The sequence below is a fragment of the Lemur catta genome, chromosome 2 (genome assembly GCF_020740605.2).
Source record: "Lemur catta isolate mLemCat1 chromosome 2, mLemCat1.pri, whole genome shotgun sequence".
In the NCBI taxonomy this organism is placed as follows: Eukaryota; Metazoa; Chordata; class Mammalia; order Primates; family Lemuridae; genus Lemur; species Lemur catta.
Window position 1 is genome coordinate 138,994,538 of NC_059129.1, and position 23,348 is coordinate 139,017,885.

Genomic DNA, 23,348 nt, shown 5'->3' on the forward strand with positions numbered 1-23,348 from the left:
GTTGGGTTACAGTTTGGTTTTGTACATTTCAAGGGGACAGGTATCACACATAAAGTCATAAATTGGACATAGAAGGCGTACTTTGGTTTGGCCTGAAAAGGCGGTACATTTCATTGGGGGGAGGGCTACAGATTATAGGTGGATTTAAAGACTCTGATTTGTAATTGGTTAAAGAAATGAAGCTTTATCTAAAGGCTTGGAATGTTTTAAGTTAAGGAAGTCTGTTAATCAGAGGCCGGCCACTAGACATATGCCCAGACTCAGTGATTTGTTATATAAATTGAGGACCTGCAGGTTTGTCTTGCATAGTCTTCGGCCTGTAATGAGTTACAAAAGGTATCTCCAAGCAGGGAGGGGGCATGAAGAGCCGTGTCTGATCTCCCTTCTCATGGCCAGCCACTCAGCTTTAGGGCATCCCCTTGGCCAAGAGGGGGTGCACTCAGTCAGCCAGTGGGGGGATTTTATTTTAGCTCACAACTGTTCATCTCTTTTGCCCATTTTCTTATTGGGATATTTGTCTTTTTCCTATTTATTTGTAATAGCTCTTTAAAGATATCATCCTTTGTTATATGCACAACAAATATTTTTCTACTTTAACATTTGCATTTTTATAGTTTTTTGACATATAGATTTTCAAAATTTTATGTAGTCAAAACTATCGATCCTTTCTTTATGCAGGCTGCTGTAGGGACCGAGGGATAACTTTCCCTTCACCCTTTGAAGGCTCACTGAAAAATCAACTCACAAAAGGCAGATAAATTGGAGAAAAGGCATGTAAATGTTTCACAGGCACACAGGGGAGAACCACAGAGTGATTACCCCTAACGCCTTCCCTTGGGGTGCAGAAGCTTACATACTATCTCGAGGCTACAGAAAGCATCTGGGCTCAGAGCACGGCCAAAAGATTGGTCAATCAGGTTATAGTGGCAAGACAGGTGATGGGGAAGAGAGAAGAGGAGGATTACTTAGCAAAGGAAGTCTTGTTATACAGATAAGATCTCACAGGGAGCAGCCCTCAAAGAGAATAGATGGTAAATGTTTCCTTCAGATCTTTCAAGGTGTCAGACTCTCAGTTAATCTTTCCTAAACCCAGACAAGGGAAGGGCTGTCTGCACCAGTGCAGATGCTCTAGAAATGCAAATCTCGCCCACAGAGGATAGCTTTTCGGGGCTCCTTCTCTTTGCTGGCTCCCGGAGCAGCCATCTCAAAATATATCAAAGAAATACATCGTGGGGTAAAATATTTTGATTTCCTTCAGTTTCCACTTTGAAACTTTAAGAAGTTTCACATATTAGAAGCCAAGTTCATAGCTTTGGAGAGATTTGGGTTAGAGGTTGTTAGACAGAGATAGACAAAGGAGTGGAAAAATAAATTGGGATAAGCATAAAAGAGCAAATTTAAATACATTGATTGTCCCATACCTTTTTTTTTTTTTTTTTTTTTTTTTTTTTGAGACAGAGTCTCGCTCTGTTGCCCGGGCTAGAGTGCTGTGGCGTCAGCCTAGCTCACAGCAACCTCAAACTCCTGGGCTTAAGGAGTTACTCCTCCTGCCTCAGCCTCCCGAGTAGCTGGGACTACAGACATGCGCCACCATGCCCGGCTAATTTTTTGTATATATATATTTTAGTTGGCCAGATAAATTCTTTCTATTTTTAGTAGAGATGGGGTCTTGCTCAGGCTGGTCTCGAACTCCTGACCTCGAGCAATACACCCGCCTCGGCCTCTCAGAGTGCTAGAATTACAGGCGTGAGCCACCGCGCCCGGCCTGTCCCATACCTTTTTAAACTAGTCTTCTTAGTCCTGAGCATAGATCAGTTCAGTTACACGGCTGTGTCCCAGTCTAGGAGGCAGCATTTTGGGTGGGTTAGGCCTTTATATATGACTTAGGCAAACGGATTGTTGCTGCCCAACCAGGTTCCTTTGCCCGCTGCCCAAGAAGTCAGTACGCTGAGTCAGCAGGTTCTACAGCCGAGGAGTCTTCATTCCGCATAGCACTACATGGGGAGACGGGAGAGATTTCTCAAATCGCCTCCCTAAGAATTTGGAAGACAGGGTTTTTAAGGACAGTTTGACAGGCAAGGGATTAGGCAGTTAGGTTTGTTAATTGGGGCAAAATTGTAGGGATGCAGAAATCATCTTCTCATGTTGCTCTAGTCCCTAGGGTCACAATTCCAGTGGAGTCGGTTTCTTGGTCTGGGCCGCTGGTCTGGGTGTGCCAGTCGATCCACTGGAATGCCGGCCTGGAAGATATCTTAGATACTACCTTTAGGTTTCGAAAAGGTGATGTTATCTATGGAGAAAGTTAAGAATCTTTATGGACACCAGCTACAGGGAGAAGTTAAGATCTTCATGATCACCAGCTGCGTGACTGGAGTGGCAATTACAGGGGGACAGTTACTAATTATTATCATTATTTTTAGCTAGGCCCTTACCACAGTTCTCTCCTTGCACCCTGTTATTGAAGGGCAGTTTCAAGATCTTTCGTAAGAGGTGTTTCTATGGAAACAGAAGGTAAACAAAGATTAATGTCTAGAATAGTCTATAAACTAGTTTTTCTGGTTTTTTTTTTAAGACTCTTCGAAGTGTCTTCAGATTGCACTGGCAACCTGACAGGTATTTTGGATTGTAGTTTGCATCCGGTGATCAAGCGAACTTTCTGAGTGGTTCATATATCAGCAGGCATGAAGGCCGCTTATATGTGTTAATACATTGTAGTGGTGATTTCTCTCCAAGTTTATATCAAGTTGTCTAGCTTCAGTTTGCAGGGCTTCAAGAAAAGCAATTTTAATTTCTAGTGATTTTAAGTCATAAAAAATGGGAGAAAGATTTAAAAACATAGGTTTAGAGACTTGTAGACAGGAAGGATTTTAGGATTCAATACAAATTTTAGCCAAGTAGTAAAAAACTCAAAAATAATGGACAGGGCTAGAATCTAATAACAGGCCACTATAGTTCTCTGAAACATGATATTTTTCTCTCCAGTCCCCCATTTTTACCAAAGATAAATTACAGGAGGACCAACTTATTTGTAAAATATAATAAGCTTTAGTCTTATTATACCTGGCCTGATTATTTGTTTAAAGTGAGGAAGAATAGTGATTGGCCATATAGGCTCTTTTCAAGTTAGCTTTGTCAAAATTTTTTATAAGGAATCTCAGATTAGACTTAAAAGCCTCAAGGCCAGGAGGCCAAGCCAAGAATTTACCATCAGTCTGTAATACTTGGGTGAATCTGGTGAATTTTTCTTTTCTCAAGTTTCCCAAGATATCTTGAGGTTCCTGGGCCTATCAGAAAGTGACATTTTTTATTCATATTAATAACAAGGTCAGGAACCTTGTAAAGGAGCTGTGTAGACAAGGTTCCAGGCCAGTCTTTCCAAGAGGTTTTTTATCAGCTCTACAAAGTCAATTCAATTCTTGAGGGTGGTTGGACATATCTGAAAATACATCATTGAACTGTAGCTGATTATAAACTGCTTTTTGAGAAGAATTAAAGTAAAACAATAATTACCTATGGATGACAAAAGACCTAGAATACCCATGGCTAAAGACACAGTTGACAAGGAAATTTGGTTATTTCTGTAGCATATAACAATTTAACATAATCATACTTATGACTGATAAGATTCATCAAGACATCAGAATTTCAGGACTGATGTATAATTTTGGAACACATATTAAGGACAAATTTATATAATTATTTCTTAAGGAAAGTTGAACACCATTTCTTATTTGACAATGTTTCTTATATGATTTGTACATACCCAAATCCAAAAGTTAGTCAAGGTCAAAAAGACTTAATTTTAGAATTTGAAATTTGACTTGGGGAAGTTTGTCAAATATCAAACGTTTAAAACACTTGATATTAAAATAAGAAAGTCTCAATACACTTGATCAAAATAGGATCAGAGGTCACTGTAAAATAGTCATATATTTAGCCAAACTAATAATTTAAAGATTTCTAAAAGCTGGGCTGGATGTGGTGGCTCACACCTGTAATCCCAGAACTTTGGGAGGCTGAGGCAGGAGTATCACTTGAGGCCAGGAGTTTTAGACCAGCATGGGCAACATAGTGAGACCCTGTCTCTCCAAAAAAAATGTGTTTTAAAATTATCCAGGGATGGTGGCATGTGCCTGTAGTCCTAGCTACTTGGGAGGCTGAGGCAGGAGGATGGATTGAGCCCAGGAGTTCGAGGTTGCAGTGAACTATGATCATCCGCCTGCACTCCAGCCTGTGTGGCAGAGTGAGACCCTGTCTCAGACAAAAAAAAAGATTTGAAAAAGCAAAAACCTTTATTCTTTGATAGAGGAAACTCAGTTTCCCAAGCAGTAAAAAGACGTAATAGAGACAGCATGAGACCAATAGAATCTGTCTCTCCCTCTTTCTCTTTCCGTTTTTTTTTTTTTTTTTTTTTTTTGGGCAGTTTACTCAAAAGGTAAACAAAAATTTTTGCTATCTTTTATTAATATTATACCAAAATTTTGTTTAAAGGAGAACCAAATTTTATCTTTGTATGAGTATATTAATGTTAAAGCTAATTTCAGAAAACCTTATAACCATATCTAATCTCAATTAGCATTGACCACATAAAATTTTTGTAAACCTCTTATAATTTTTTATAATTTTTAATTTTTTAACTTTTATGTATAGTTTTATTTATTTTTTAAAAATTTAAATAATCTTTAAACTAGACAAAATTATTTTTTCTTTAACAAAAACCATATTTTATGCTTTTATAATCTTTTAAATCAAAATTATGTTATTTTTATTATATGTTTTATAGAGAGAATTGTTTTTTATATCTAGTGGTTTTAATTATATGTATTAATTATAATGTTAATTTTTAGTAATCTTAATTTTTAGTGAAAAACTTAGGAAGTAAGTAATTTTAATCATGTACCAGAGGTGAGACTAGGACAAAGGACAAAGCTGTGAGGACAATGTCTGGAAGATGCCGCCTCTCCCAGCATGTCCAGGAGGCAAAGCCGGGCCAGTGAGGGGGGTGCCCAGGTACCACCCCCCAGTTCTCACTAGGACCACCTTTCCAGACTTCAGAATTTAAAGGCTCAAATCTAATGACTTAAGCTCACAGACAAATTAAGCAAGTATCAAAAAATATCACAGAAGTAACAGTTTTATGACCTTAAAGCATCTATCAGAGACAGTGTAAATCTGTGTGACCAATAGATCTAGGCAAAAAGAAAAAAAAGTCTACATTAAATTTTGAAGACGTTTTTGTTTTATTAACAATTTTTAAATTAGCTTCATTTATCAAAGATAACCAAAGTCAAGTGAACTTGAAAAGTATTTGGGCTTATTTATTTAATTTATGAGCACTTATTTACTTATAAGTCAGTTTGGTACCGTGTAGCCAGTGTATGTAAACAGACATATATAAGTATACATAAAGATATAGACAGACATAAATAAAGACTATAGAGCTTTGATTTTAAAATTTTAGCCATAAGACCAGTAAAACTCACTAGTTGAAAAGGACAGTTTGGATTTAAACCATGTCTTTGTAAATGGAACAACTTAAAGTTTGTTTGTCTCACAGCCAAAGTTCTTACCAAGTTTTGGGTAAAATATGGTAGTAAATTTATATCTCAAAGTAGAGAGGAAATTTAAGCTTTTTTAAGAAGGACTTTGAGTATCTTAGGAGAAGATTAAAAATGGATGTCAAAGTAATATAAAATGACAGGAATTTATCATAGGACTTTTTGGGTTTTTTTGAGACAGGATCTCACTATATAGGGCTCAAGCAATCCTCTGTCTCAGCCTCCCAAGTAGCTGGGACTACAGGCACCTCCATGCCTGGCTGATCTTTTTTTTTTTTTTTTTTTTTTTTTGGAGACAGGGTCTTTCTCTGTTGTCCAGGCAGGGGCATCAACATAGCTCACTGCAACTTTAAACTCCTGATCTCAAGCAATCGTCTCACCTCAGCCTCCTGAGTAGTTGGGACTATAGGCATGTGCCACCATGCCCAGCTAATTTTTTTTTTTCACAGAGACAGGGTCTCACTGTGTTACCCAGGCTGGTCTCAAACTCCTGGCCTCAGTCAATCCTCCTACCTTGGCATCGCAAGTAGCAGAGATTGCAGGTGTGAGCCACCACACCTGGCTATCATAGGACTTTATAAGGAAACATAAATGAGTCTAGAGAAAATTTAGAAAGCTTTTAAAAATAACTAGCTGAATGTCAGATTGTATATTTTGGAGACCAATCTAGTTATATAGATGGTTTTTAATTTCTATCTATTCCAGTTTCTGTTTTTTAACTGGATCACTGAGCTCAGGGTGAGGCCCATTAATGAATTAGTCAATAAGGCATTTGCAGTTTTTAGGGCCTAATATTTAAATGTGTGAAAGTAGGCACAGCTGGAAGGCAGAGCATCTAGATCGTTTAGATCTATAAAAAAGGATCCCATTTTTATACTGAATCCCGGGTCCCCAGAAAGAGGGAAAGGCCATGAGACTAGGCCGTGCACCTTGCATAGTGCACCTTGGGGTAAAGACTGTCCCCTGAGGCTAGCGGGCAGCCCCCTGCCAGTCAGCCCCCTCTATGTGCCCACCCCTATGGGAGTCTTGTCCCTCAGTGGCCAGTGTTTTCACAGCCTCTGAATGTTTAAACCGTTCCTTTGTGCATTTAGGTAAATAGCCCCCTGCAGTAATAACCGTTTCTTGTATCTGCTGTCAGCCACCTCTAAAACTGTGGCCCTTGCCAGTGACCTGCCAGCATCGCACACACACAAAGGTGTGCTCTCTCACAGTACAGAGTAATCCCTGCTACCTCCAAAAGTCAGAGCGACCAGGTGATGCTGGGCAAGAGAGCACCTGAGCCCTGAGAAGAACCTTCTGTGACTCTCGAGACTCCATAGGAAGACAGAAGACCCCTAAAAGGGGGGACTGGCACCTTTTTCTGTGTTCCTTAAGGGGTCTGAGTCAGTAGAAGTTTCCTCTAGATCCTTTTATGTAGTATGGAAGATGGCAAAGAAGGAGCAGGAGGGAGGTATAGAAGTAAATGGGAGAACAATTTTTAAGAAAGGAAGTGAACAGAGGGGCCAAGCGCATGATTTTTTTAAAAAGGGATTTCAGCCAACTGAAAAAATATTTAATTTAATGGCTCTAAAAGAGAAAAAGCAAAAAGTCCTCCTTAAAAATATAAATATAATATATATATATATATATAATGTGAAGATCAGCTTTTAATTAAGGTGACTTCTGACCATAGAGCTTTCTTAAAAAAAAATCTTTTAAAACCTCTCATTATTAGATTTTAGCTAGGACAAATAGCTGATATTCTTGGCTTTTGAACTTTCTTATCAAAGGTACCCTGTCAAGTGGCTCGTCAACTTAAGGATGCACGAGGCATCTCTAGAAATGTGCAAAGCAGTCCTCACAGGTCTAGATTCTAGAACCACCCCAAAGACAGCTCAGAAAAAGGACAGTTTCACCAGCCACATATGGGTGTAACCCACATCTGTCTACATGTGTTTTTAGGGGCTCATCTTCTCAGGTGTCTTCACACAAGGACCCGAAAGCCCCGTACTCCCCCACAGATGGAAAAAGACAGGCAGTCAAAAGCTGTCTGTGGGAGGGGAAAGGATCAATAACAAAATGGGTACCCCAAAAAGTCAGAAGTCACACAAATATTAAGACAGAAGAATTGAACCCAGGCCGAGTTGGTAAAGCATGGAGTTTTAACTACTAGAATACAGTGGTCGTCACTGCTAATCCCACAGGCGATCTACCGCAGGCAGTCTACGAAGGATTTTAACTTTTTTTTAAGATTAGATTTTTGCTCTTTAGTCAAGAGATTTTCTAGGCTAGCCATGGCACTATTGTGTGTGTCTTTTGAAAATCTTGATCTTCACATCAATTATAAATAAAGAAACTTTTTAGAATAATAAATCTTTAATTTTTTTAAATTTAGAGGTCTTTCTAATTTAAAGGTTCTATCTTTTGGCCACTGATTATAATTTTTAGTGGTGTACTGTTTTAGTAGCAACTCAATCTGACAGTTTCTTTATGCAAAGCCCAGGATGTGATTTTCTAGGTTTAGGAGAAATAGGTGTTTCCTGGAGAAGGTGTAATAGAAGAAGCAATCCCAAAGATCCGCACCCCCAAATTACTCTCAGGAATAGCCTAAGATAGTAAAAGATTCTTGTTGCCATAGTTAAGGATTGTGTATGATGCCTCCAGTAACCTACAAATTTGTAGGGGGACACCAGCGGCAGACCTGTTAATCTGTGACATTGGGTAGGCCCTGCTGGGACTGGAATTTCCATGACTAACTAGGCAACAAGAGTTGGGACAAGTCCCATATGGATGGGACTTCTCATTAAGACAGCCACTCCCAAGAACTTGACATGTTCAGAACACTTAGGTGTCTCAGGTCCTTAGTCTTTCCAGATCAGCCACCTGTCGTGACCTGAAAATCATGCCCCCTGGATGACGGAGACCAAGTGCTCCCACTGGGTCACAAGTCCAGCTCTAAAGACATAAAACGAAATGGCAGGGGGACCTCATCTGGTCTTTGTTTGGGGGAACCACAGCAAAGTTTATGTGCTAGTCTGATCAGAACCGCAGAACTGACCAGTCTGCAGGACTGGCTTGAACAACGGGCTTGTGGGTGTTTTAGGTCCATGTTCCGTCCCATGGTACCCCTCGTTGTGACAGAACAACACAGAAAGACAAAGACAAGGGAAAGACTATTGCTGGGAGGAAACAGATTGAACAATATGAATACTCATACCAGGAAGCACACCAGAGTTGCTATGCCTGAGACTAGTCACACAATTCTTTTTTTCCCATTAATCGAGATTTTGCAGAGGAAAAAGGGAAAGACAGTGATTTTTACTGTCTGCTCAACTGGATTCCACAGGAAGAGAGGCCAGGAGCCTGCTGGTACGAAATTCTTACCCTTCTGCTGGCATGTCAGGTCCTGGGTTCCCTTCAGGGTGGCTCCCGGAGGAGCAGAGTGGCTTTGGTGTCCTGTTCATGGTGCCAAAACTGTCGGCGCCCAGGGAGAACTTGCCCTTCACCCTCTGAAGGTTTGCTGAAAAATGACCTCACAAAAGGCAGATGAAAGAGAAAAGGCATATAAATTTATTCACGTGCACACAGGGGAGAACCGCTGTGGGACTGCCCCCAATCCTTCTGCTATGGCTTTCAGATGCTTACATACCATCTTAGGTTACAGAAAGAATGGGGGCTCAGAGCATGCCCCAGAACAGGTCACAGTGGCAATACAGGCTGTGGAAAAGAGAGAAGAGGAGGCTTGGCTAAGTGAAAGAGGTCTTGTTATATAGACAGAATCTCACAGGGAGGAGCCAGCCCTCAGGAAGAATAGACCTTTAACGGTAGCAGACTCTCAGTTAATCTTTCTTACACCCAGCCGGGGGAAGGGCTGTCTGCAGATCCTCCGGAGCTGCCAATCTCGCCCACAGAAGACGGCTTTTCCATTCGCTGGTTCTCAGAACAGCCATCTCAAAATATGTCAAAGAATCTATTTTGGGATAAAATATAATATTTTGATTTCCTTCACTGCTTTGCCATACGTGTTTATAAAGGGCTTCCCACCCCCCCAAAATCTTTTAAGTTTTATGTATCATTTTTCTAGTTCTTATATGTTTTTATTTTTTACATGTGAATCTTTGATATATATTTGAGGCGTGGCTCTAACTTTAGGTTTTCCCCTCCTAAATGACTAGCTGTTTATTCTAGTTCCATTTATTGAATAAGCTACGCTTTGCCCACTGTTTGAAAGCATTTGTATGTATCAAATGCTAAATCTTAGAAAATGTGTGTCTATTGAGGATGCTCTACTTTGTTTCGATGTTTCATTTATTCCCAGGCCACTTATTTCCCTTCATTATTTTACTTTCATACACATTCTCACCTGTTTATTTCTCCAGATGAAGTTTAGAATGATTTTTTCAAGTTTGTCAAAATTTTCCCAATCATACTGGGATTTTGATTAGCATTGTAATAGGTGTATAAAGTAATTTGGGAAGAATTGACATATTTAAAATACTGAATCTTCCACTCCAGGATACAGAATGCCCCTCCATGTTTTTCAAAACCTCCTTAAAGTCTCTATATTGTTCTATAGTTTTCTTGATGTGGAGCCTACATACCATTTTTTGTTAAGTTTATTTCTAGAGTTCTGTGGTGGTTTTCTTCTGTTGGAAGTGGAATATTACCCTCCTTATAGTTTCCAACTGGTTATGCTAATATGATATATAAAAAAGCTTTTCAAGCTTATATATATATTGATTTATACTACTCACCTTCTTGAAGAGCCTTATTTATTTTAGCAAATCTGTGTTGATTAGAGGCAAAAAAAAGATACAGGACCATAATAGATGGGCATTTTTAAATTTTTTATAGTATAGTATATTAATAAATAGCATCCATGCTTCTGTGAGATGGAATCCTTGATTCTCTTCCCTAAGTGCTAAGGATAAAATCTTCACAATAATACTGTGCAGAATGAGAGATAAGCTGGTGCTTGCATTCAGTTCCTTGCTAATGCCTCATATGAATGCCACTAAGACTGCAATAAAAGCGTATCTATTTTCCTGGTGATAACAAGGAAGCCTGACCCTGCCATAGCGTGGTTTCCAGGGTCCAGTTTGTACCTTTGTTCTCATCTACTTGTCCTATAACAATGCAAACACTGACAACCCCAGTTGATTTCTATCACTGTACGATATTTAGTAGTTTCTGACAATGCAGAAACTGTGCCCCATGGAGTGAAAATACATGCAAATATTTCTAGCTTTGGCTTTCAATAGAAGAACTGACGTTCACTTCTGCAGCACAGCAGGTTTGTGTGTGTGCTCAGAAGACTTTGACACAATTTGAGGGAAATTAAAACTTTGCAAGGACAAAGCCACTTTTCTTTCTTATACATTTGAAAGGCAAGGCTTTGGTATCCATGTGGAAAAAATAGTATGACAAGAAATAATATAGTCATTAATTTTCATTTTGCTACAAGCATGTATTGAATTAACTCAGTTAAACTAAAAAGGTCATAGCTACTAAGCACTTTTCTTTTTCTTCTGTCTTTAATTGCACTAATTAGTGCTACATATATATATATTGCCCTGCAGGATCTGTGCAGGCCTTCAAATAAGAGCTTTTGATAGCTGTGAACATCATAGCTTCTGACAGTTCAAGGTCTTTCTATGAATTACAATAGCCCAGAATTACAGGAACCCAGACTGTCATGGTTTAAATGTGGAGAAAGTGCAGCCTAATTTCTCCACTGGATCAAAAAATCACACTCTTCCCCGATGGCTATTGATGTTCCCATGTTCTGGAACTTATATTTGCAGAACTATTTTCAGGAATATTTGAGTTTATATTCTTTTTTGTTGGGAGGGGATTTTCTTTATATTTTGGAATATTAAGGGGGTACAAATGTATTTGTTACATGGATACATTGTATAATACTGAAGTCAGGGCTATTGGTGTGCCCATCACCAGATAGTGTCCATTGTACCCGATAAGTAAATTTTTATACCTCACTTTCCTCCCACCTCCCCTTCTTGGTTTCCAAGGTCCTTTACATCTCTTTGTGCCCATGTGTACCCATAATTTAGCTCCCACTTATTAGTGAGAACATGTGGTGTTTGTTTTTCCATTCCTGAGATATTTCACTTAGGATAATGGACTTCGGTTCCATCCAGTTGCTGCAAAAGACATTATTTCTTTCCTTTTTGATGGCTGAGTAATACTCTATAGTGCGTGTATGTGTACTCCACATTTTCTTTGTTCACTAATGAATTGATGGACACTTAGGTTGATTCTATATCTTTGAAATTGTTAATTGTGCCAAGATAAACACTTGAGTACAGGTGTCTTTTTTTTGTAAAATAACTTTTCCTTTGGGTAGACACCCAGTAGTGAGATTGCTGGATCAAATGGTAGATCTACTTTTATTTCTTTGAGGAATCCCTGTATTGCTTTCCGTAGAGATTGTACTAGTTTGCAGACCCACCAAAAGTGAGTCTCTGCATCCGCACCAGCATCTATTGTTTTCTGACTTTGTAATGATGGCCATTCTGACAGGGGAAAGTAATATTTCATTGTGGTTTTAATTTGTATTTCCCTGATGATCAAGGACATTGAACACTTTTTCATATGTTTCTTGGCCACTTGTCTATCTTCTTTTGAAAAACTTCCATTCATGTCTTTTGCCCACTTTTTAATGGGATTGTTTGTTTTTCTCTTGCTGGTTTGAGTTCTTTGTTGATGCTCGATATTAGCCCTTTATCAGATATATAATTTGTGAATATTTTCTCCCATTTTGTAGGTTGTCTATTTACTCTGCTGATTATTTCCTTCGCTATGCAGAAGTTTTTTTAATTTAATCAAGTCCAATTTATTTTTGTTGTTGCTGTGATTGCCTTTGGGGTGTTAGTCATAAATTCTTTGCCTAGGCTGATGTCCAGAGCAGTGTTTCCTACGTTTTCTTCTAGAATTTTTATGGTTTTATGCCTTATATGTAAGTCTTAAATCCATCATGAGTGAGAGATAAGGGTCCTGTTTCATTCTGCATGTAGCTATCCAGTTTTCCCAGCACCATTTATTGAATAGGGTATCTTTTCTCCAGTGTATGTTTTGGTCTGCTTTGTTGAAGATCAGTTGGTCATAGCTATATGGTTTTATTTCTGAGTTCTCTATTCTGTTGTGTCCAAGGGTCTATGTCTCTCCTTGTGTCCCCTTAGTTGTTCAGTTTGACGAATCTTTTGATTTCCATCTTAATTTCATCATTGACCCAACAATTGCTCAGCAGCAGGTTCTTTAATTTCCATGACTTCATGTAGCTTTGACAGTTTCTCTTGGAATTGATTTCTAGTTTTATTCCACTGTGGTCTGAGAAGATACATGGTAGGATTCTGGTTTTTCTGAATTTGCTGAGACTTGTTTTATGGCCTAAGATATGATCAGTCTTGGAAAATGTCCCATGTACTGATGTATATTCTGTAGTTGTGGGGTAGAATTTTCTGTAAATGTTTGTTGGGTCCATATGTTCTAGAGTCCCATTTAAGTCCAGTGTATATTGATTTTCTGCTTCAGTTATCTGTCCAGTCCCGTCAGTGGGGTGTTAAGTCCCCAACAATTATGATGCCACTGTTCATTTCTTTGCATAGATCTAGAATAATTTGTTTTATGAAAAGGGGAGCTCCAGCGTTAGGTGCATATATATTTAGGATTGTTACATCATCTTGCTGAATTGCTCCCTATGATGGTCATCATATAATGACCATCTTTTGTCTTTTTTTTTTTTACCATTGTTGATTTAAAGTCTATTTTATTTGATATGAGAGTGACTACACCTGCTTGCTTTTGGTTTCCATTTGCATGGAATTTTTTTTTCCGTCCCTTTACCTTGAGTCTGTGAGAGTCCTTGTGAGTTAGATAGGTTTCTTGGAGACAGCATATACTTGGGGTGTGTTTTTATCCATTCAGCCAGTCTATGTCTTTTTACATGGGGCATTAAGACCATTCACATTCAGTGTTAGTGCTGATATGTGGGATAGTGTTCTGTTCATCATGTTGAGTGATACCGTGTTGTTTCGTTTTTCCTCTTATGCTCCTGTTTTATGGGAGCTGTCAGCTTTTCAGGTGTTTTCACACCTCCCCCCCCCCCCCCCCCCCCCCCCGCCACTGCAGCGTCACAGAAACAGCCCTGGACCACCAGGCTCCCTGCCGCAGTCAGACTCCGCCATCCTGTCATCTGCCCAGCTCTTTTCCACTGCACCCAGTGGTCAGTGGTTTCCTTGCTGAAGTTTCTGGAATAGATCTCCTTCTCTCCATCACATGGCCACCACCCCATTTCAAGCCAACATTGTCTCCAGCTGGTATTCCAGATCCCTCCTGGATCCACTCTTGCTTCCCCACCCAACGTGTCTCTGCTGCTGCAGTCAACGTGATGTCACTCAGCTGCCTGCCTGGTCACGTGGCTGCACGGCACAGACCCCTCCTTGGCTTCTATGTCAGTCAGTGATCTCCAGAGAAACAGAACATATATCCGGGGAGGCGGGAGGCGGGGTTCATTTTAAGAACCAGCTCTTGCAATTGTGGGGCTGGCAGGTCTGAAATCCGCAGGGCAGGCGGGCAGGCTGGAGTCAGGAGAGTTGACATCACAGTCTCAAGTCCTAATCCCGCAGGGCAGCAGGCTGGAAGCTTGGGCAGCGTTTCTACATTGCAGTCTTGAGAATTCTTTCTACCTTGGGGAACCTCAGTATCTGCTCTTAGGATCATCAATCAGCAGGTTGGAGGAGGGTCACCCAAATTACGGAGAGTAATCTGCTTTATTCGTGGTCTACTGTTGTAAATGTTAATCACATCTAAAAAATACCTTCACGGCTGACATAGACCACATCTAGATTGGTGGTTGACCAAACAACTGGGCACATAACTTAGCCAAGTGGACACATAAAACTAACAAGTCACAGCTTCCTTCTGCACTCAAGATGAAGGCCAATGCCCAGACACAGCTGGGAGGCTCTGCGTGGTCTAGCCCTACGTTCCTCCTCCCTGAGTCTCCTGCTCGCTCTGTCCCAGAACTGGCCTCCCTCCAGTTCCTGCATGTACCATCTCCCTCCTGTCCTGGGGCCAGTACACAAGCTGCTCCCTCTGCCTGAAATGCCTCGCTCCCAGCCCCAGCCCCCAGCCTGCGTGCACACTTGCACACGCATGTGCCTGCACCCCCCCACACACACACACATTGCCCAGGTAAGCCTCAGATCCAGGTTCAAATGCTGCTGCTTCTGGGAAGAGTTCCCACACCAGCCCACTTCCCTGCTTCTTCAAAAAATACACAATATTTAACAATATATTTAGTTGTGTGATTCTTTAACTAGTAGGTCTCCTCCACTAGACTGTAAGTTCCTTGGAGGAAGGGACCCGGTCCCTTTTGCCCACCAGAGTACCCCCAAGACTCACAGGTGTCCTATGAATGAGTGAGTGATTAAGAAAGGGAAACTGGGCCTGGGCGTCTTGTTTCTGCCGTTCCTGTAGTGACCCCCTCCAGCTGCCCCGGGGCTGGCCACTCGTGCTCCTGACATCTCGGGCCCTGTCTGCTCCTCCTGAGCTGGGCAGGAGACTCAGCAGAGGATGCTCCCGTCTTTGCCTGCACATGGCTCAGGATAAAACTGCCCACACGAGCCTCCTTCCAGGCACCAGCGTCAGTCCTCGGGGACAAATGGTTTAAGACAAACTGAGACAGGAAGATTTTAATGGGAAGAGGAAGGTTGGGGGCCCTCGCCCCTTCATGAGCCCTCGCATGCATGTTGTCCATAAGGATTTGTAAAGGCAAACCTACTGCCATCAACACATTAGGAAAAAATACTCACATTTTTGCTCAAGTGGAAACCTAGCCACTGTGTATGGACACACCAGAATTTGCTCTTCTTTTTTTCCCTAACCGGTAAAATAATAGGAGTTGACTTGTCTAACATCTAATCATTGTTAATATTTGCCTATGGGCTTGGAAGTTTACACACTCTAAGCCAAGAGATCAGTTTAAATGACTCTTAAAATAACCATCTTCCTTCATGATAGGTCGACCATTCCCAGGGTGGGTAGTTATGTCCTAAATGCTGCAGACCACCAATAAAATGAGCCTTAGGAAAATTTAAGATCTGTTAGATCCAACAGCTGTACTCCAGCCAGTGCAGTTGAATAGCCATGGAGACTGGAGTATAAAGCAAGTCACATTTTCCCTATGACTTATATCCTGGTGCAGAGAGATGCTTTATCTTCATTCCGACTACACTCCTATTAGTGGAGGTCCCTACCACTCTGGCAGGCTCTCTGTCAGCTGGTTAATGGTCTATGAAACTTAAGTGCACCAGGGAATGCCACTGCTCTGAATCCTTTGGTGAGGAAAGAATCTTAATCTACATCCTCTGTAAATTGGGGTTTTTCCCTTTGCATTTTAGAAAAGCAGAGTCCAGTTCCTTCATATGGTAACACATAGTTCAACAATTTGGTCCCTGAATTTGGGGCAGGAATAAATAAGATGGGAGAGAAACAGGTTCATCAGGGTGCAAGTGCTCTATTACTCCAGGAGGGGAAGATGGCTTATCTGAAACAGCAGGCACATGTTTACAAACAACTGGCGCAAGGCCTCTGGCAAGCCCAGGACTTCTCCCTGAGGGAAACAGCTTCATCACAGGTGAGCTGAGCTCACGCAGGAATGGCCTCCCCTCCCTGGTCGCAGCTCCCCTCAGGCTACAACAGGCCTGCCTGCGAGGTTCCTACTAGATGCAGGTGCCTCCGTGCCAGCAACTTCCGGCAGCCGAGGGCAGGGACCTTATGAAGGAGAAGGTCAGTTCCAGTTTTTTCCTTTCAAAAGGCTTGTGTATAAAATGTCCTTGAGAAATACTGACCCATAGAAACTTGCAGAACTGCTAGATTTTTCCCCAAAATTTTAGTATGCTTGAACCATTAGCTATTGCAGACTTTTACTATTCTTTTTCAATAGCTGTATTTAAAACACAAAAAGCGGCCCTAAGAAGCAGACGCGCAATTGTTGCCCAAAACCAAAACAAACTAAAAAACCCAACACACACCAATCACTGGGTAACTGAGGACCAGAGTGGGAACACCACCTTCTGCTTGGCCTTTGTGTCAGGTCGCACAGGCCACGGGTGTGTGATCCCCAGGGGTGAGAAAGACTTCATGATCCGCCATCAGCCTCAGTCTGCACGTTGAAGAGACACTTCTTTTTAGGCTAAGGTTGGTATTTGAAGCCCTCAGTTCCAAGGGTCCTTTATTCACATCTGCGCTGATGTCTGGGCAGCTGTTGGGTTTAATTTGTGGAAGAAACTGCAATTTTGGGCTCCCCTGGGTGAGACAGGTGCCCGTCCTGCCCAGATCCACTCTGGGTCAGCAGCGGCTTACGGACAATAGTAAGAAGAGTCACAGCCAGGGGGACCTCTGGAGAGGGTCCGCTGGGAAGGAGGAGCCGTGGGCACAGAGGACGGCCTGCCTGGAGGGCAGCTTTGTGGCATGTGAAGGGCAGTGTGGCCAGCTCACCAGCAGACCTGGAAGTGAGGGTGCAGGGATCCCCCAGTCCTTGAGCACCTGCCAGGTCCTGGACCCTCTGCTGGAGCCCAGGAACAGGCAAGTGGGTCAGGACCAGTCACTGCCCTGGAGCAGCAGGAAGACAAGGAAACAAATCCTGGTTATAGGCACTCGGTCTTCCCCCAGCCTGTGAACACGGGAAAAAGTCTGTTCCGTTCCTGCTGTGTCCCCCAGCTCCTAGCACAGGTAGCCTCCGGCAGAAGCACAAGACAGACTTATTGTCTAGATAAATAAATAAGTACAATGAGAGTCCAGAGGAAGAAGAAAGCAACTCTGCTTGCAAAGTGTTTTCACAGGAGAAGCTTGAACTGGACTTCAAAGGGTGAGATTACCTGCACAGACAGCGGGACAGGGAATCCAAGCAGAGAGAGCATCGTGTGCAAAAGCCTGCGAGTGGGAAACGGTGCTGCCTGCCCAGGGAAGCCCAAGGTGGCCCGAGTGTTTTGAGAACAGTCTCCATGTAAGATGGAACTGCAAGAAGAGAGAGCCAGGTTCTCACACGACCTCGTGTGCCTCATGATGTCCCGATTTTCTTCGGCAGACTTGCATTTAGAAAGCTGACAATGGCCAGGCCTCACACCTGTTGTCCCAGATACTCAGGAGGCTGAGGCAGGAGGATCTCATGAAGCAAGGTGTTCAAGGCCAATCTCAGCAACACAGTGAGATGACTGTCTCTTTAAAAAAAAAAAAAGAAAGAAAAGAAAGAAAGAAAGAAAACTGACTCTGAGGGCTGTGAGGAAAACAGATCAGATCAGAATAGGTGGTAGGAAACTCGCCATGCTCAAGAAACAGCCCAGCAAAACCTCTTCCAGGCCCCTATGGGTCCTCTACAACTGCTGGCACAGTATTTTGCTTAGAAATATTGGTTGACAATTTTTTAAGTGTTTTTTTTTTTTTCTTTTTCTTAAAAACACTGTGTCACCCAGGCTGGAGGCCCGATCATAGCTCACTGTAACCTCCAACTCCAGGACTCAGTCCTCCCATCTGGGGACTACAGGCGTGTGCCATCATGCCTGGCTAATTTTTTTTTTAATCTGTAGGGACAGGGTCTTGCCATGTTGCCCCAGGCTGGTCTTAAACTCCTGGCTTCGAGTGATCATCCTGCCTCGGCTTCCCAAAGTGCTGGGATTACAGGTGTGAGCCACCGTGCCTGCCCCCTTCCGTCACTAATGGTATAGGTAGACCCTGAATGCAGGTCTTCTGATCTTCCCATTTCTTGTGTATTTTTATTTTTTTTAAATTGACAAATAATAATTGTACATATTCATGGCATACATAGTGAGGTTTCAGTACATACAGTTTACTGTGATCTGATCAGGGTAGTTAGCACGTCCATCATCTCAAACATTTATCATTTCATTGTGCTGGGAATGTTCAATATCCTTCTTCTAGCTATTTGAAACTCTATAATATATTCCATTTCTTTTACATAAAGAGACCTTCAAATATTTAGTCAAAGAGAGTTTTGGGTTTTGTTTTAGTTCTTAAGCTTCAGTTTACTATGTCTTTTGAATTGCAGCCTTCAGCTCACTTTGTATCAAAGGTTTAATCTTTCAAAAAATGTACTTTGGAACTACAAGATCAACAGTTTATCTTAAGGAGTGCTAGCAAATACTCACTTTTAAAATCATTGCTACTCACAAGTAGGCTTTTTATGTAATTCCCATGTTGATAAGTTTGTCATTCCTGCATTTTAAAATATTTGCCTTCACAATTCAGTCTCTAAACTTTTCTGATTAAATTAACACAAATGTTTGGTTGGGTTTGTATATTTTTAACCCCCATATCTGGCCTAGTTTTTCTGTCCATGTTTGCAAGAGCTAAATAGATACAGTAGATTTCACAGCTGGCATAAGGCTGTGAAAGCACCAAATTATTATTAATTTAGGCCTCAGTGGCACCTGTGGAGAGATGACCTTATCTCTGATGTGTTCAAAGCCAGTGATTCCCACCCTGATGCTCGGGGAAGTACATGGCCACGCTGTCTCTTTGTTCTCTCCCTAGTACAGATTCCAACACTAGGCCTTCCTCTTCCCCACAGTCATGACTTTGGAGCTCAGCTCCTCTCCAAATGCCTGCTGAATTTAGCAGTGTTTCATAGGGCAGCCCCCTGGAGTGCCAGGCAGGAGGGGCACATGCCAGAAGAGGGTGTTCTGCTTGGCAAGGCCACCCAGAGCCCTTGGGCTGGCTGCACAGCTGTCTAGTTATTCTAAGTGAAGGCTGGGCCTTGGGAAGGGGAAAAGTAGAAGGGCTGCCCCTTGCTACTGCCATGGCCCTGCCGGCCCTCCATGCTGTCTTCTCACCCTGCGATGTGGAACTTTAATTTTCCATGAGTAGTACATGGCCAGCAGCAGCTCAAAGTGTTCTCCCTACCACTGGGATTGGTATTTTCACAAATACTAAAGGCTAGTGGCAGATTTTAGGCCCTCAACAGCCTCTTAAAGAAGACTGGGGGTGGGCACACCTCCTGGGGCCCCTGAATCCTGGCGTGGGAGTCGTGGGAGTCAGTGAGTGAGGGCAGCCCTGCCGGGTACAGTGGGAGGGTACAGCTCTCCAGATACCAGCGGCCGTCCTAAGCCACCAAGTGCTCAACGTGAAAACCCTTAGGTGCTGGGCGTTTGTGATGCGGCCCCTTCACCTGAGCAAAGTTGTGTTCTCTAAATTTAGCCCTTTGTCATACAAGGGTGTGTGTTTGAGGCACCTATGAATGTGAAGCTTGGGGAGTAATTAGGGCACCCTAGAGCTGGGTTCTCAAACTTGGAATAAAATGCAGATTCTGATTCAGTAGCTGGACGAACTGAGAGCCACTTCTCTGCCAAGCTCTCAGATGATACAGATGTGGGGGGCCCTCCCTAGGAGCAAGGGTCTCAGCGTTGGCTGCAGAGTCCCACCTCTGGGGAGCTTTTCAAAATCGTGATGCCAGACTGTACCCCACAACATGAAATCAGAATCTCTGAGGGCAGAACCAGACTAAGATATTAGTGGTTCTGCAAATGCAAGTAATTCTTGCCCAGGTTGAGTTAGTGTGAGGGGCCTGAGTGGATGCTGGGACTAATTCCTACCACTTTGGAAATCGACCAACAAGTACCTTGCAACTGTCTCTAACAGTGTGTGCTTAAGTGTATATGAATTAAGATGAACAGTTACCTTTAATGTTACCAGCTCTGAAGTTTCCCAGGACAGATCCAGCCACCAGGTGGCTTCCAAGATGGCCCTGGGGGCTTCTCTTGCGCCCACAGTGAGGGGTGGGCGTGGCTTCGAGGGGCACGGCTGGGCGGGGCCAGGTGTGCGCAGACTCCATTGGCCAGAGCTCAGTCACGTGGCCACGCACGCGTCACACTTTCTGGCTGCTGCGCAGGTGCGCAGGGGGCGCTCCAGGCCTGGCGAGGGGCGCGACGCGGTGCGACAGCCAGGCCCTGCTCCGAGAGCCCTGGGCGCGGGAGCGCGCCGAGGTGAGGCGGTCGTCTGAAGAGTGTGTGCTCTTTTCTTTCTTTTCTCCACAGATATCGCAAACGGCACCAGTTCCGGGGGGTACCGCCCACCTCCCAGAACCAAAGAAGTCATCATCAATGGCCAGACTGTGAAACTGAAATACTGTTTCACCTGCAAGATTTTCCGGCCCCCTCGTGCCTCTCACTGCAGCCTTTGCGATAACTGCGTAGGTGAGTAGCAGCCGCCGCGCCCACCGTGCTCGCGGGGCAGGTCGGTGCGGGGCGCCGGTGTCCTCTGCACGGACTGTGCTTCGCGACAGAACAACTGTCAGTGGTGACTATTCAGCACATGCGCCTCTGCCGCTGATCGTTCCCTGAGCCTAGACCGCTCCCCACATCTCTTTCTTCTTTTACACCTGGCAGCGCCCTAGGCCTTCTCCTCCCTAGCACAGGCTCCGGAGTGAGGGGCCCTTTGCTCCCAGGGCCGCCAGAGCCGCAGCACTTGAAATAATACCATTGCTCCCCCAGGTTTCTCGACTGCTCGAGGCCTGGCAGCTCATGCATGGGACGAACTTTGCAGTTCTCCTCTCTGGACTCCTCAGGGGCTTGCAGAGCTGGGGCCTTGAATCCCACAGAAAGGAAGGGGGCAGAGGCCAGGAGACCCCCTCATCTGTGGGCAAGAGTTAGGATGTTCACTCTTCCCAGAGACCACCAAGACCTCCCCTCTCTGCCCACTGGCTTTCCCCAGGACCGACTAGGGAAACAGGCAGAGGGAACTGAGGGCACAGAGGTCCCCAGCTGTAAGACGTGGCCCTACCATTGACCCAGCATAGGATAAACTGGCGCAGGTCCCAGCCCCTTGGAGTGATTTGGCAAGCCTTCCTGTCACCTCAGACTGAGAGCTGCTACCCACACCCACGGCCATCTTCTTCCTAGGCTGCACTCCTTAGAGACAAGGTCAGCAAGGAGGTAGCAGAACACCCAAGGGACAGGAAGCGTAGTGGAAGAAAGGATGAAAGCTTTGGTGTGGTCGCGGGGAGACCCACATTTCTTTGGCCCGGTAGCCTGCCTCTAGGGAAGGGACCAAGGGTATTCCTGGGAGAATAGGCATGGCAACCCCCTGTTGCCTCATGCCTAGAAGGACAGGAATACACGTCAGAGCAAACTTTGTTTCCCTTAGTAACACATTATTGATGCCAGCTCTGCTTGAATCTGAGGATGTATAGTGTCAGCGGGGCCAGGCTGGTGGCTCTTGCCTGTAATCCTAGCACTCTGGGAGGCTGAGGCAGGACAATTGCTTGCGCTCGGGAGTTCAACACCACCCTGAACAAGAGCAAGAGCAAGACCTCGTCTCTACTAAAAGTAGAAAAAAATTAGCTGAGTATGGTGGCATGTGCCTGTAGTCCCAGCTACTTAGGAGGCTGAGGCAGAAGGATCACTTGAGCCCAGGAGTTTGAGGTTGCAGTGAGCTATGATGACACCACTGCACTCTAGCCGAGGTGACACTGAGAAACTTTGTCTTTAAAAAAAAAAAAAAAAAGAATTTGTAGTCTCATTCTTGAGAAAATAAAATTTAATAATGTACTTCCGGCTGTGCAAAGCAGTCTTCCTTTTATTTGTCTTAAATTTGCTTTATCCAAACTTTAATAATCTACAGTTTGGTACAAAGTCCATGTTTTCCCTATCAGCCCTTGTCTTAGTTTTATTAACTTAGATAAATTACTTTTAGCCTTTGCCTCCCCAGTGGAACAGTGTGGAATGTATTCAGTTTCTCCCATGCAGTAAGGAGCCTGTGGTTAAGAGCTTGGGATCTGGCGCTGAACGGCCTGGGCCCAGATACCAGCTGCGTGACTCAGACAAGCTACTTAAACTCTCTGTGCCTCAGTTTCCTCACCTCTGTAGTGGAGCTGATAACGGTTCCTACCTCGTGGGATGGTTGAGAGGTTAATAAGTGAACCCATGCAAAGTGCTTAGAGTAGTGCCTGGCATACGGCACATGCTCTGCAATTGTTAGCTGCTATTGCTGTTATTGCTGCTGCTCCCTTGATATTTCTGATTGGTGTTTTCTGGACAATGTCTTGATCTACGACAGCCCTCGGCAGATGTCATGACCAAAACTACGCCTAGTCCTTCATGTGGGGGCACACCCAGGTTTCTACAAGGACACATGGCAGCCTTTGTTTGATTTCTGATCCCCTTCCTAGTGACACCAGCCCCAGTGGCCATCCCAAACCCATCTTGGGGACACTTTTAAGCCAAAGTATCATGATAGCTTAAATATCTTCGGGGCAATGATCTATATATAGGGATTCTCAGGACCCTTTCCTGGGTTGTAATTTTGACCACCTGGCCTATTGTATGATGGAATAGTATGTAACTTACATTTGTTCACATAAACTCCTGTGTTATTTTGCTTGCCTTCCCCTGGAGGTCTAGTATACATTCTGATAGGGAGTGTTATCTACAAACCTGAAGAATTTATTGGGTACTTCTCTTTATTTATAAAAAATTTTTAAGCATCTCTAGATAGCCCAATTTTTCCATTAATTCATCCTCTGTGTCCTGTCTTTAGGTTAGATTTTTAATCATGATAAAAATTTTCTTGTCCATCTCCTGTGACTTATTTTAAAATTCCATTTGAATTGGGAATTTTAGACATTTTCTAAAAGTTCATATAATCACTTGTTCATGTCCTTTAAAGAATTCTGATGAATTCGTTGTAAAATCCCCTTACCAAAATTGTCTATGCCTTTCTCAGTTGACAGTGTACTTCTGCCTTAGGATGACTGTGTGAGAGGGTATCTGTCTCACA

The 23,348-nt window shown here is 43.2% G+C and overlaps 1 protein-coding gene across 2 annotated transcripts in view; it reads left to right on the forward strand.

Moving 5' to 3' along the window:
• The window catches only part of ZDHHC14 (zinc finger DHHC-type palmitoyltransferase 14), a 237,781-nt gene that overhangs the window by 160,122 nt on the left and 54,311 nt on the right, over nucleotides 1–23,348 (forward strand). For both annotated transcript variants that reach the window (XM_045544631.1, XM_045544632.1), the window contains exon 3: nucleotides 20,609–20,767. In XM_045544631.1, the coding sequence (XP_045400587.1) occupies nucleotides 20,609–20,767 (159 nt within the window). The remainder of the gene's footprint in view (nucleotides 1–20,608; nucleotides 20,768–23,348) is intronic.